The 16188-nt window shown below is 43.5% G+C and overlaps 1 protein-coding gene across 1 annotated transcript in view; it reads right to left on the bottom strand.

Moving 5' to 3' along the window:
• efna5b (ephrin-A5b) overlaps nucleotides 1-7619 on the bottom strand; it is an 87254-nt gene extending 79635 nt beyond the window's left edge. The window contains exon 1 of the mRNA XM_076099607.1: nucleotides 7495-7619. Within this exon, the coding sequence (XP_075955722.1) occupies nucleotides 7495-7619 (125 nt within the window). The remainder of the gene's footprint in view (nucleotides 1-7494) is intronic.
• Between the last annotated feature and the right edge of the window lie 8569 nt (nucleotides 7620-16188).

Here is a 16188-nt window from a genome sequence, read left to right as displayed (position 1 = left end):
CCACACAGGTGAGGAGGGGATAACATCATCTCTGGCTTTTTAAAAGCAGCACTTTATGACTTCTGAGAATTAGATTTTTGGATGTAAACGTTTGGAAATAACCCAAGTAGATTCTCAATTCCAAAGGGAAAGCAGACCACACAACTGTACACTCCCTCTGTGTGTTGAGACGTCAGTGAAGACGAATTACCTCATGAGTCATTTACAACTGGCTACAACCCGTCAATTAGGTCTTTATTCACAACCTAGAGATGTGTTCTCTTCTGGGATCTATTCTCCACACTGCTGCCCAGCTAGAAAAACATCCAGTCACTCCCCCGCAGCCCCCCCAAGTTAAATAAGGAAAACGGCAGTGTAAGGTCCGAAGCCAGCCTACCATGAAAGGAATTATCTGTGGAAAATGTGTCTGGCAAAAAAAACCGAGCAGTCTCAATCGTTCCCGTCACATTTTCCACGGTGAAAAAAATATTTTTTGAAACCCATCCGTCGTTTTTTGGACTTTACACGCTGGTGTATAGTTCCTGTAAATATAATATGACGTTGACACTAAATGAGTTTAATGATGAGATTTCTGCAAATCAACAAAAGCAGAAAGAGCTGGTTCAAATCAAGCAAACGCATGTCGCTTTCACTCCCAAACTGTACATTTGAAATGCTCAGAGGGCACAAGAGGGTATCAGACCTCCCTCAGTAGCGCCCCTTTCTGGTCGGGGGTGATAGATCAACCAAGCGTTACTACAGTAACAGCTGCCTCTGAGCCTCCATCTTACAGAGGAGCTGAAGAAGGATATGGTGGCGCCATTTTCAGCCATGAACGAGGACTTATCATACACAATAGGGAGATTCATGGGGTGGCGTTTCGACCCTTAACGGACCTGCAGCGGGCCTGTATTCCCTGTTAATCATTATCTGTGAGGTCTTAGCATGAAATACAAGCCTTTCAAATATGGGAGTCGAATAAATCTCACAGAGAAATAGTTAATTCTCTTTCTCTGTCTACTCTGTTCACATCAACCACAATTCTACTCAGGTGTTCTCGGTAAAAAGAAAAACAAGTTTGGACAGCCAGATTCTGTACCCACAGCTGCTCTGGGGTGGCACAAACTAACTTTAGGAAAAATAAAGAAACAGTCGGGGGGGGGGGGGGGGGGAGGGACTTCCCACAACTTTGACATTTTGAGTGAAACTGAGACGGTGAGAGCAGGGATAGAGAGAAAAATTTGCCCCCAAATAAACAAACACAGGCATCTAGCGGCAAGCAACGAGCAAAAATTGGAAAAAAACACATTATTTCCATCAAGTTTTGCTGAACAGGCTGGTTAATACTTTATTGTTTCCAAGTAGAGCTCTACGCAGCCTTGCTTCTGAAAGCCACGGGTTGAATGAGGGCTAAAAGACAGATCGCTCAGCTGATAGCAGTGTTTCAGCACTCCAGCTGACCTTGGAGCGATTACTCTGAAAACAAAAACCTGGACATTAAAATCTGGTTCCCCAGGCAAGGGAGGGAAACATGTGCAACTGGAGTGAAGCTGCCAATGCAACACTGTCCATTTCTGCCAGTATAATAATTAGGTGGATAAACAAACATTTATCGTGGCGCTGGTATTTCTGAGGCTCTTAGCACCAATTCAACACCGCTAACCTTGGCCAGGCCAGGAGAAATATTTATCTCATCATTAACAAACACAGGTTTTCTGAGGCTGTGTTCAGATGAATAAATCACCAAAATGAAGGTCAAAAAATATATCAGTTGTTCAAAAGTATGTGAAAGGCATAATTTAAAAACATACCATTTTTTACAGTATTCATTTATTTACAAAAACAAACTAATAACCTACCACTATTGAGGACAAAATGTTTTTACTTAAATAAATATATCAATTATTAATATAAATAATAATCCTATCTAAAATATATAAAATTATTTATATAAATATACAAAAACAAATGTGGTTTTTTTTCTATCCAGTTGCAGGCTGCCATTACTTAGAATTAGCATATCCAAGACAACAGCCTGACCACCAGGCACCCCCGGCGACAGGGCTGCTTCTGTCCGCCGCATAGCACCTCCACAAGGGTCACGGCCAGCAGTCCTCCCCCTCGTCCACCGCGCGCTGACGAACAGCTGCTCTGCCAAGCACATTGACTAAGCATTGACTACTGCCTGCTGGGCTCATTCTCTAGTTAATAGAGAGGGGAAAAAAACAGAAAACTAATTTAAATGGAAAGTGCATTTACAGGCCTGGTGAGAAAACACAGAGTGCCATTTAAACCTAATAGAAGTATTACATCACACAACACCATCATTACAGTTTGCTGGTTTTTCCCCGTTAGGTCTTGTGTTTTGTTTGTTTGTTTCTACATCCTCTGCCTCGCTCTCGTCGCGTCCCCCTTACACCCGCTGTCCCCGCAGCCCGGCCGGTGCTTGTGCTTGCCAATGCCACAGGCGTAACAGAATGACAGAGCAAGGGGTCATTAACGCAAACTAATCAGCCCTCAGACGGAGAGACGGAGGGAGAGGCCGAGAGCCGGGGCGGAGGAGAGGAGAGAGTAAAACACAGCTCCGAGCGAGTCGCTGTAAAAACAAAAAGGGGGCGACAGGGAAAACTAGCATGAGGTCAAAAACTATCCACGTTTGGCAATCAAAGGCAATGTCAACTTGATTTTAAAAAACCCAGTTTGAATTATAAATAAAAAGTGAACATTGCAATAGATCTGTTAGCGACAGAAGGGTGTATGGAATAACATTCCACCTCCATGCGTACGTGCCTTTGTTAGCGTACAGTCAGCGTTTGCACACACACACACACACACACACACACACACAAGCCCAGATTGACAAGACGCTTATTCATGTCCCACTGGTCTGTGACAGGTACTGAGAAGTCCAAGGGAGAAAGATGTATTTATTCTGGTATCTATGAGTCTGAAGGAGAGGAAACAAGCCCTACATGACCTCATGGCTCATTTGGTACGTTGCATTCACACACACACACACACACACACACTAAAACACAAAAACATGCAGAGACAAAGATAAGCCAGACATTACTGCTGTGCGCGGGCCTCCAGTTACAGAAGAATGGAATAAATACTACACACACAGACACAAGGCTAGAAAAATACTTTCCGGGCCGCTTGTTGAGCTACAAATTAAGCAGCAAAATACTAAATCACCTTGAGCAATTTGCATGACCACGAGTGCATCAAACTGCTAATGTTAATGACACTCTCCACTTCAAGGAGAGAGTTGTAGTTACTACTTTGTCATTCACAGGCCAACTTTCCGCTTCGTTATTCCTCGCCATATGTGTGTGACCTCTCCCTGAGCTCCTCTCAGAGTGTGGCTGACCTCTGCGCGTCTTTCTCCACCATGAACCGCGGAGGGACTCCCGAAATATCTAATTGTATTCATTCATTTTCTGTGCCCCGGCAAAGGAGAGACAGACAGAGAGAGGGAGGAAGAAAGGAAGGGAGGGAGAAAGAGACGGGGAGAAGGCCGAGTAGCCGAGAGGCAGCACGGGAGAAAGGCGAGGAGGAATATGGGGAAGAAGAAAGGGCATAGGGGGGGAGAAAGGAAGGGAAGGGCCGTCTCTTCGGCATTACGGCTGAGACACCATTAGAGCCACTGGCTGTCCCCTCATTAGAATAAATACTCACAAGCAAAGACAGTCAGAGGGCAGGAACTGGAGGGAAATGTCCCTGTATTTATCTCAAGCTGAAGGAAGGACGAATACAACTTCAAGATTTCCTGCACTCCTCTAAAACTGTCCCTCGAAGTAACTTTTTCTGATGGGCTAAATGCTGAGAAGGTATGTTAAAGAGAGAGACGTCCGAACAAACAGAGGAGGTAAAGGGGTTTAGAATAAAACAGGTTCATGCTGGAGTTGATACACAACAGTGGACTGAAGCCAACAAGACACCATGGAAAATCAACCCCTATCGCCCCAACAACACAAACACACAACAGACAGAGCCGTGGCACCGCCAACGCAAACTACGACACACTAAACCAATGAACACTAAACTACCGATTGCTTTTACTTCTGACCGCTGGAAAACCAAATAGAGGAACTTCTAACCTGCAGAAAACATTTAGCAGACTGAAGGTTCCGTTTCAGACACAAAAAGTTGTTATCTGAGATTCCACATTCAACCCCACCGCTAGTCTCAGCTGCACCAGTATGTTTTGTCTACCATTGATTCGAAACCACAGCAGAAGTAGCCCTTTCACTTATTTTTGTCTACAGTTCAGACTTTCCCCAATCATTTCTGCAATACAAAAATTCAAAACGAATTGTAGGAAACGGGTGTGACAAAGTTTGCAAGTAAAACTGCTTTTCGCTGCCATTTCCATGAATGAGTTTCCATTTCTCTCTGAGCATTTCAGGTGATCAAGTGAGCGGAGCGCACAACGTATTGCACACGCTGATGTGAAACGTCCAACTTGGGCACAATGATTTCAGAGCAAAACAGACATTGTGACAAAACCAAACTCAAACTGCAGCTTTCGTGTGATGGATCATCTCGCTATCGGGCAATTTTCAAGTCAGCGGAAGCTGCAGTTTCGTAACGGTGCGAGAAAATGAATGGCAACAAAAAGGCTTTTTTCTTTGGACGTAGTGAAAGGAGCTGTGTTCAGACACCGACAAGAAAGAATGTAAAGAGAAAGTCAAACATCTTTGAAGTTACCTGCTAACATCATTATTACAAATTACATTATCGATTTGGATGTGTTTCCATCATAAAGTAACGTGTAACGTTGGCTCAAATGTGCCTGTTTCATTACGTGCGTGGGGCATTCACACGGTGAATTCTTGGAGCAGCCGATATTTCGGTGTGACTGTGGAGCCAATTTATGTTGCAGTGCCACAACAGCTTCCTACAGTCGCCTAATGCACGGAGAAAGGGACTCAATATTTATCATCCGAGTCATCAATGAGACAAGTTTGCTATCTCTCCCGTGTCCTCCCTGCCGTCGTGTTACCTTTCTGGCTTCCTGCCTCGAGCCAGAGGGGTGAGCGTCAGACTAACTCTATTTAGAGTAAGTAGAACGGAGTGACTGGTGTTTCGCAGCATTACAGCCTCTGTGAAGACCTGTTTTCTTTTCCTTGGGCGAGTCAGGCTCAGGAAGCTATCTATTTCTCAGATGTGACTACGGACGCAAAAGAGAGCAAAAGACACAACAAGCATGCAGCCAAGTGGATCACAGAGTTCTTGTTTTCTCCCCTCTCTCAGTGAGTGTGTCAGATCTGAGATTAACAGATTTACTTAAATTTCCTGTCTTTTTTTTTTTTTTCCTTCACTAGAACTGAGAAAACTTGTCAGCACATCTGGAAGATATCAACTTAACCGAGCGGCGGGTCAAGTAAAAACTTTTCTGTCGAAAAAATAAAATTAAAAAATACAGTCTAAGGAAAGTCTATCAACAGCAGGGATCTAGATTCAACTTCCAAATTGTGTTTGCGTCTATTGAGGAAAAGCGGTCCATAAATAAACAGCCGGGGCAAGTCAGAGTAAAGACCAAGACCACAACAGTCACGGTCTACGGTATATCAGGCCGAGAATCTGCGCACCCTGCTGGACCGGTCCCGGCTTTCAGGAGAGGGCTCTCAGTCAGCCGTCCGTTTGTACCCCTGACCACTAATTGCTTCAAGCAATAAATCATGTTTTGCCCGAAACTTCAAACTGAATATAAATAGTTGTGCAACAAATTCGGCTTGTGCTATTAATGGCTTTGTGCGCACTCGGAGGCTAAGCTGTGGATTTTATTCAACAAATACTAAGTGCCGTTGGCAGTTGAGCGAAAGATCTCTGTAAACTCAGGCAGCAGTGTTTAGACTTAATAAGTCGGGGACAAGGCTGTACAGTCTGACTCCATGAGGGACTTTTAGTGGCAAACGCTGTCTCGACAAACATGTACACTGAACACTGACTCGAGTCTGTCCGAGCAGAGAGTGGTTTAACTAGAACAGTATCTGAGAAACTTTTATTTCTACTTTGCTGAGGTTCTCTGAGTGAACGGCACATAAAATCCTCACTTCACTATTAACAGTGCTGAGTCTAATGTTGTTGTCCTTTTATTAATATGAAGGAAAAGTGAAAAGCATTCACGTTTTATTCCTAAAACATTTAATAATATTTAAATAAACTGTTTGAGTATTATTATTTTAGGATGTATGGACTGCTCACCAATATGCAAAACAAATGGGGAAAAAAAGTCCGTTTGAAGTTTAATTTGGGGAAACTTTGTTCATTTTAGAATGAGAAAGCTGTACACTGTCAAAAGTTTTGCATGGGAAAGTCCATGGTTCCAACACTACACTTAGAGTATAACAAAAAACGTTCACACTGTTAAATAATAACTCTACACTGGGTTGTATGATCCAGAATTAGTTTGCTTTATTTCTTATTCATTTTATCAAATCTCTAAAATCAAATTTTATTTTTAAACCTCCTTACCTAATTTCATTGGATTTTTTTGTTTTGTTTTTGTACTTTACAAAGCTCCACATGTCAACAATCCAAAAGTATAATGCTGCACAAAACAAGAGCTGTATTGCGTTGGCTTCTGAACTACAACGAATACAATTTTGCTCAGAGAAACGTTTCCTCACAGAAAAAGTGATTCAAAAAGTATTTTAAAGATGAATAGGTAGAAAAAGTTTTTAAAAAAAAGCTTACTCAAAGAGGAGTTTGTCAGTTTCTGTAATTTCACAGCCATGGTGCCTTTATTATATCCATGAAGCACTCCTTTATGTAGCTGTGCTGGGACCGCTGCGTGCCCATAAATTGCATTATGATAACTGCACTGAATTGGGTGAAGGAGCTTTTTTTTATATTGACTGATATTCTCACAGACTTCATTTAGGATCGCTAGTTAGGGACGAAGCCACACAGTAAGCACCCTCAACACAGCACCGCATTCAAAAGCTGTCCCCCTCACACAGGTCTGACGCGTTTGGCCCACAATTTAAGTTAAGTCTGAAGTGAGTCAACGAACGGCCACATTACACGGACTTTCATGGTGATTGTTAGGCGCTTAGCCTCGTTGAGACTACAGTTAGATACTGCTGCTCGTGGGTCCAGTGGGGTCGTGTAAATAAATGGCTTGAGAAACAACACAAGATAATGCTCTGAACCAGCTAGAATAACTCATAATGAAACGGACGGTATTGACAGCGGGTGCAACACCACGAGATGAATGTTGTGTCCGGGGCCTTATTACGCACGGGGTTTTAACGCTGATAATCAGCAGCCATTGAAAAATAAGACACGGTGGCGGGTTTTTTTTACGCTCCTGTCCCTTTCCTCGGTTACAGCCTGTACCTATACAGCTACTGGCATTATGCCCTCACTGCGGTGAATAAACACCGATGTGGTCCAGCAAAAAACCTGCGAGCCCCGTGGTTCATGCAGATGCGCGGGAGGGGGACGGGAGCGTCACCGACCCTCCGCGGCAGAAATAAACCCGCCCGGTGTGAGGCCACTTACTTGGCGTTGGTCCGGTTCCAGAAGACGGCGTAGCGGTCGGCCACCACTTTGGAACTGGGCTCCTGGCTAAATACACACATCAACAGCACCAGGCAGAGGAAGATGACCATTTCCATTTGCAGCATCACTACGGCGAAACTTCGGCACGTATTCCTCTTCGGTGTCGTTTCAGTCAGTCGGGTTGTACACTGGGCGCTTCAACCGGGACAGGTGATGAGCGTCTCATTCACATACGTGGCCGCTGGCGCAGTTTGTGAATGCTGAACAAATTACAACAACAACAAAAATGCGCGCGACGTGGAAAGAAAAGAGCGACAGGAGAAAAGGCGAGGACGTGACCATTCGAAGGGGGACACTTGTTCGGGTTGACGGGGATTTAAAGTTGCCCACAAACAAACAAAAACGTCTCGTCTCCCTGATGCGGGTCGATTGTCCGGGTGGATCACAGGCTTTTTTAATGTCACGCAGGATGTCAGCTCTGACAAAATATGTCTCCCACCTAACGCGCACAAACAGCGAGAGCAGCACACAACAAATGCGCAGCACAACAGGCACTGTCTTGGTGGTGGTGGTGGTGGTGGTGGTGGTTCCCTCTGATGCAGGGAGCTACTGGATGTAGCCTGTGTCAGGGCAAATGACAACTGCCGAACACTTCTTCTTACTCCACGGCCAAAGCGCAGGGGGGATTATAGTCAGTCCACGGTGTGATGGAGAAAGGAGAGAGAGAGGGAGAGGGAGGGAGGGAGAGAGAGAGAGAGGCTCAATGTGTCCAATGACGCCGTGTGCCGCACGTCAGATGTCCATGTTCTCCATGCAACTTTTTAAAGCCATACAGTCAGTCAGCGGCTGGCAGATGAATGAATGGTGACGTGAGACTCGGTCTTTCGCCTTCGGCCTTAAAAAAAAAAAAAAAAAACAGAAAAAAGACTGTTATCCTTTCTCGGTTATGTGCCAGAGGTGTCACGGCCGAGGTGGGGAGGAGTCCTCGGTGTCGGTGGGAGAACGGACAGCGTTGTGTTTTCTCATGCGCTTCTCTCCGCGGAGACGCTCGTTGATGTCCGCATCCCAAAGTGTCGTCCTCATATGTAAGTCATCGTGCGACGTGCAAGGTTTTCTGAAGGAAGAAAAAAGAAAGATCTCGCGTTCTCCCGCATGTGCGGGTAGTTCTTCCTCGTTCTTGTGTTTTGGGTTTTTAAGACGCCGGGACACGCAAGGAAGGTGAGGGCAAAGACGGGCAGGCAGGCAGCTCCAGACGCCGACTGAGAGAGTGGGTTTGGTTACGGCGGAGCGGGGGATAGTCCCATTGGTTTGAAATGATTTGAATGGGCGTCACTCGAACAAAGCCAAGCCCCTCCCCCAGCCCAAAACCGAGCTAATTCAATTACCGAGAGGTAGAGCTGGAAGGGGACGGGGCGAAGAGGTGCACAGGACAGGGACCGCTTTTTAGAAACTCCACTGTCAGATCCGACCGATAAGTGCGCACAGCGCTATTTAATTACATGCAAGCGGACGCAGCGAAGCGCAGAAGACCATGGAATCCAGTTACTCTCTCTCAGTTCAATTGAACTCAATTTAAATTTGCTTTTTTTCTAATGACGGGATAGAAGCCTGGATCTAAACAGGATCATTTATATAAAGTTATCAGATAATATTATAATATATGGCATAATAAATAACCATGGCATTTGTTGCAATTGGGCTGTTCCACCGATTCAACGATAGTCTGTTGTCCATTATTTTTCTCCCCAAATATTTCCTACTTCAAAGCGATGTTATGCTTATATTTAACTATGATTGTGAGAAATCCAGCTGCGAAAAAAAGGTCACATTCCACAGGTTCATGAAGACAGAGAGGCGGAGAGTGCTGGTGCCTCCCTACCTCTTTGTGATGGCGTAATGCTGAGAGATGACGGCCATGCTTGGACTCCGGGAAAACGTACGTGACAGGGCAGCCTGTTGCGGGGAGCAGACTCAAGGGGTTCAAGGCGCCGCTCCAGCGCCCAGACGCCCCGCAGTGGCGAGCGGGCGGGATAGCTTACTCAAATCGGGGACAAATCCAAGTTCGAGGGCGCCGGGGGGGGGGGGGGGGGTCTGTCGTCGCCTTAAATCAGACAGGTGCTCACATTTATGAAACTTAAGAAAATGAACAGCAGGCCCTACATTCAGGTGGGAACTCCCTAACGAGAATAACTGTAACATGAATGCATACTGATACAATGTGCGCAACGTCTGGGGAGAGTGTAGTGACCCGGCCTTCTGGCATGTTAAATAAACATCAAGTCTATATTTCTGCAGATTTAGGACTGTTAGGTGGAATACGCTTTTTAAACTGCATTTGTGTGTGCGCGCACCTGCGTGTTTCAAAAGTGAGGAATTCGATGTGACAAATACGTTGTTGAAAAGGCAGGTGAACTTAATTATAAATGATGCCTATATGTCATGTAGAGCATGATACAGTCTAGAAAAAAAATGTTTGAGGTTGCAGTAGGAAAGTGCAAAAGCATACACGCACAAAGTGGTGGGAGTTGAAATGTAAATCTAAAATAGTATGTAATAAAAGCAATACAAATATAAGGATAAAACCTAAAAAGGTATTATTCTAAAGAGGTAATTGAAGACTTTTTTTAGTATGCTCTTCTTTGCCTCCCCTCTGCAACGTGTCTGTCAGCCAATAAATAATATTAGAAATATTTGTTTTTAAATAAAAAGACCTCCGATTTTACATTAATATTGTATCTTTGTAAAGTCAAGAAAATCAGATGCAGTTAGTCGCAAATGCCTACTGAGTGTGTGTGTGTGTGTGTGTGTGTGTGTGTGTGTGTGTGTGTGCAACAGGTGCTGTTGTATGTCTACAGGAGGCGAGAGAAAAAGCAGAGGGAAGACAGAAGAAGGGAGGAAGGGGTGAGAGGGCAGCTAATATTTTAAGATAATCCTCTTGACCTCTTCCCCACAGACTATGGTAAACTCAGGGCCATTCACTTACAGCTATCAACACACATGGGGTATACACACACACACACAAACACGCTGCAACCACACGACCACCACTAAAACTCCGGCAAGTATCATCAAGTACTCACACGTTTTTTTTAAGCATTTTTTTCGCACACACACACTCATAAGACACTACCAGGGGAGGAGGGGTGGGGAGGTCAGCTTGGAGGTCAGTGAACATGGCTGTTTTCACACCCACTTTACAGCCATGACTGCATTCCTCTCCTGCTGTGTCCCATCTTTCTCTCTCTCACACACACACACACACACACACACACACTGTCATACTCACTTGATAACAAGCATATATGACTGAATAGAGTGCACAGCGCATACCCCCAGCTGCTTTCATTTTCTCAGGCATGGAAACAGAGCTTTCCCTCCCCATCCCCTCCTCTTAACCCGCTGTCACTATCCTAGTGGGCCGCGTTGATTACTTCTCATGCAGGCTTATTTTCTCCCTCGCCCCCATCCACATGTGCCAGCAGAGCGGTGCAAAGATGGCTTGAACTCTATTTCCAAAAAAAGCTAGGTGTGTTTTTTTTCTTTTTTCTATTAGACTGGAGGAACTAGGGAGGAGGAAAACAATACCAACATGGGCTATCAGTAATGAGATGATCTGGTTTTTTTCAACGGGATGACAAGTTGAAGGACAGACATGACATGCTCTTCTCTTTTTCTATGTCTCTTACATCTCTTTTATAAATTGTATACGTTCATATCGTATGCACACAAAGTGTCTTTTAATTTTACCTGTGACAGAGCCTCGTCTTTCCCTCTAAAAAAAACCATTAAACGTTGAGGTTTTATTGCCCAATTCAACTTTGTTCGTGATTCTAGTAATGCCTTTTTGATACAGGGTAACTGGCTTCATCAAGAGCTTCAATTTGATATATAGAAGTAATTTTGGCTAAAATGACAAGTGTCTGGCTTCAAGCCCGAGGTTGTCCGCCTCTCACACACTGTAATCTGTACGCTCACGCAGCCAGGGTCACAGCAGGGTGAGATGGGAAGGCTGGTGACTGACTGACTGACTAGCTAGCTGGGTGGGTGTTTTTTTTTAATGCTATTGTTCTTTTGCCAACAGCACAATTAGAGACAGCATCGTAACACCGACTCATTAAAAAGATGTGAAAATGTGGCTCGGTATGTCTGGTGTCAACACGGCAGGTCAGGCATGCCAACAGGCAATTACGGACATGAAAAGCAAAAAGGATCCTTAGAACATTTCTCTTGAAAATATCTGTCAATTAGAGGTGTGTGACAGCAGCAAAAACATACCACACTGCTTGGCAAAGCATTAATTAAAACTAATCTTTTCGCCTTCTCTCAATGGAGATCCGTTGTATCCATTAGATGTGGATTTCACTAATCAGTCAATGAGATGCCCTTACATTAAAATAGATATATAAATCACTGAGTGGATGCAGACAAAGTGGCACCTTGCAGGTATAATGGCTTGCTTTTAATACCATAATAAAATATAAAAAGGAAACATTAAATCTGCTCTCAAGACACCTTTAAATTCCTCCTCCCTCATCATCAAATTTCTACAGAATGATCCTTCAATTTTACAGTACATTACTACTGAATGTATTGTGTGGTGCAACATTTCTCGAATGTTATGTCTGTTTACTGAGACACAGAGCAGCCTTGGGATACAGCCATTGACTGCATATAAGAAGTGGACGTACTCATCACGATGTCTACAAATCATTGGTTTGTAGACATGAAATTTTGAAGCCTCGAGATCAGCAGTTTGGTCGTTCGCCATCAAGTGACAAGAGAGGGTGGAGCTAAATATAACCAGGCGGCAACCTCCTTTTCTGCCAAGTGAAGTCAATGTGGAAGTGTCATAAACAGAACATGATATTCATTTCGTAAATGATGGTCCCTTTTAGAGTAAAATAGATCATAAAGTGGAGTGTGCTTTAGGGCGGGCTTACTGTCATTCCAAATAGAGTACCTTCCGTTTATCAGTTGCAAAATAAACAACATGGCGACAGCGTAATCCAAGATGGCGACGCCGAAACCATCAAACTCGAGGCATCAAAACGGCAGTCCACAAACCAATGAGTGTCGTCACGATGACTATGTTCAATTCTTATACACAGTCTATGAGTAACCCAATGCTGAATAAGAAAATTTAGGCACCAAAATGTTACAATAATTTATTTGCCATGGTAGCGATCTGTCAATCACAAGGTAGGCCCGATTTAAGGCATACTGTTCTTTTTGGTCAGTTTTACTCTAAATGGGAGTATAATTTACGAAATGAACATCATGCTGTATTGAAGAAGATTTGAAACTAGCGATTGAGACCATGAACTCATGTTTACAATGTTCACTGAGGTAATAAATCCAGTGAGAAGTAGAGTTATTTTCTCATAGACTTCTATACAATCTGACTTCTTTTCGCAAGTCGCCCCTTGATGGCCATTAGAAAGAATTCAAGTCACTTCTGCATTGGCTTCACTTTTCCGACCCGGAGGTTGCCGCCTGGATACAACAGATTGAGCAGTGTATCGGAGATGTATGTAATGATCTATTCACACAGTGTAGCATCAAATCTCATTGATACACAGCTCACGAATCCATAAATATGATGCTCTCTCACTATCCCAGGAAATGGGATAGTTGTCAGTTAGAATTACAGAAAGCACTGTGCATTCATTGTGCCCTAACCCCATCCACACAATCGTATGCTTCACACTATCGTATGCTTCAAACTGCGAATGCAGATTAGGCTGTGTAACATGGGAGCAGAAAATCTGAATTTCTCTTCAGAGCACAGATGTGAAATTTGAATTGATAATAATCTTATTTGTCCTTTATGCAAGAAGAGACGGGCTCAAAAAGGAGTTGGAAAATAAGCACTTGATGGCACATGTGAATATTCATAATTTGAAGAAGTCAAGAGTGACAAACCATTTAATGAACACATCGTACACCTGAACTCACACGTTTGCCAGTCAGGATCAAAAAGCAAGTGTAGCATTCCAAACCTTAGTGTCTGTATCCTGTCTATTCATAAACTTGACACAAACCTTTCTCATTACATCTGAGCTCATCGAGAACATTACCTCCCTTCTCTGTCTCGCTCCCTCTCTCGCTCTTAATTCTCCGCTGTCTCCCTCTTTAGAATGCATATTAGATTAAAGATTTTATTGTCACACTCAATGCACTTAGAGCGTTGGCAAACTAAATCACAGGGAGACAGCATGTCATAGAAGAGACACCTTGGGTTGACTAAGTCATGACGAGCCAGCACAAATCGATGAGAGGGACTAATCGGATGTATCTGCTGGGACGGGCCCTGCCCTGAATCCAAATGATGGACAACAGATGGGGACTGATGTTGCCATTAGTACACCATCAGTGCAGTAGGCAGAGCAATGTAAGGACAAGGGCTTCCTTTTCAATGAGGAATCAGCTTTTCAATCGGGACAGCCAAGGTCCTTCTATTGATATAGGGAATGCAGGAACCTACAGTGGTGATGGCTGGCCTGTGTTTGTGCAGGAGCAGGAGACAAAGAGAGCGAGATAAAGAGAAAGTGTGTACATGTACACACAAGGAGAGAAGATTTTGTCATACCTCAAAATACTTCAATTCCTTTATTATTTAAACAAAATAGATCCAAACCCATGTGACTGTAAAGACAACGATTCATATGAGCATTTCCCGATCCACCCTCACTTCAATTAAGCTTTGGTTACGTTTAGACAACTTGGATAAAGTTCGGTAAAGGCCGTGGTCGTGGTTTTAAAAGTCCTTGAGCCTGTATAGCATGGAGCTTTTCAGTCATATTTAATATTGATCAATATGTATTGTGTTTTATATTTATATTACTATCTTATTCGTAACATGGCTATATGGAAATAAATAGTGTTTTGAAGTAAATCTCCCAGAAAACAGTCAAAATGCAAACATGGCCAATACATGGAGACCGCCTGAGGATATCTTTACAAATTGACTTACAGTCACGTTTGTGGTAAAGAGTAGCAGACATTCAGTAACATTATCCACGGGATCTTGGTTATAGTGGAGATATTGCCTTTGAAATTTAGATGATGTACTAGGATAGGACAAAGGAGGATAAAGATCTTATTTTTTCCTTTATTGCTTATCCATTTACTTTGGATTGGTAACATATATGGATTTACTTACAATGGATTCATACTGCTCAGCTTCTTTCCTTTCAAAGTAGAGAAAGTCGAGATCTGCATATACGCCTTCTGGGTGAGGAGCTATTCTTGATTCATTTTGGGTATGTTATTTTAGGCATTCTTTTGGGTTAGAGCACTGACTGCTCGTAGGAGACCGGATGCAAACTGCGGTCACTAGTGTCAAAGACCCCTGTTATACAGAGATTCTTAAAGAAGCTCCGCCATTACGCTGTGCTTTTTTACGCTGTGCTTTTTTACGCTGAATCCAACAACACCGGCATAATTCTGCCCCAGTGTGTGATTTTAGATAGCTTGCTTGCATTCCCAAAGAGGCGTGACGTGTGAGACAACAGCGTCAGCGTCTAGTGTGTGTGTTGCGTGCAGTCCCGCCATGCAGGCTGTCCCTTTACACAGACGTGGAGTCGGTTGTCTCCCTACCTCTGCTGCCAGCTTAACGGCTGAACAACTCTGTCCCCCAATTCTGTGTTTGGATCTTTTAAACAGAATACTGAGGCGGAATAACGGCACAACATTCCCATCTTGAACAGTGTGAAAGGGGGCTAAAGTTAGACTAACAATAAACAGCCAATATTGCCATATTTCTGGTGAGTTTGGCCAAAGTTTAAATTAGTTTAACTGTTAAAGTCACGTATGCAGGGGTGAGGATTACAATGGGGTAGATGGAAGGAATGGCAAAAAAAATGTGGGACTTATGCGTTCACGTTGTTCCCAAGAGCTAAATGAGAAGATCAATCAGTAGGTATGAAGCAATTGCCAGCAGTTGGTTAGCTTAGCTTAGCACAAAGAGTTGAAACAGGGGAAACAGCTAGCCTGGCTCTGTCCAAAGGTAACAAACAGCACCTCTAAAGCTCACTAATCGACACATGATATTGTTTGTTTTATTCGAAGAAAAACCAAAGTGTAAAAACGAGACATTGTGGTGTTGGGGGGGATTATGTGGTGCACTATTTCTTGACTTGAACTTTGTGCTAAGCTAAGCTAACCAGCTCCAGTGTGTGCAGACATGACAGTGGTCTCTGCATGAAAGTGAATAGGTGTATTTCCAAAAATGTGAAACTATTTCTGTAATGAATTCCCTCCCCCAATCCCCCAAATTGCACTGAATTAATTACCCCTCAGAAAATGAAGGTCTATTAGAGGTCCTCACAAGTATAGAGAGCAAGAGTGCATGTGTGGGAGCCTCTATGTACATACATACCACACATCTGTGTGTTTAGGATCAATCATATATACAGTACGTCTCAGAGAGAGTTTTGCTTTTAAAGTCTTGAGTCTTATCTTTCATCACATTCTGAGAAGCAGTTTTACTTTCTTGGATGAATAAGAATGTCCACACATGGCGTGTTTCTCCAGGGGTTTGGGACATACCATCAGCTGATAAAGAATTAATAAGAACATTCTTAATTTTTCAGCTGGATGTTATCAGCCAACGCTGGTGTGAGAACAGTTGTTTTATGTCCTGACCTACACCCAGTTTTTCAGCAGCTTTACAGTAATGCTGTCTGTTTTGGT

The sequence above is a fragment of the Anarhichas minor genome, unplaced genomic scaffold (genome assembly GCF_050575085.1).
Source record: "Anarhichas minor isolate MPS153535 unplaced genomic scaffold, ASM5057508v1 ptg000025l, whole genome shotgun sequence".
NCBI lineage: Eukaryota > Metazoa > Chordata > Actinopteri > Perciformes > Anarhichadidae > Anarhichas > Anarhichas minor.
Note: the sequence above shows the minus strand (reverse complement) of the source record. Positions and strands in the feature narration are given on the sequence as shown.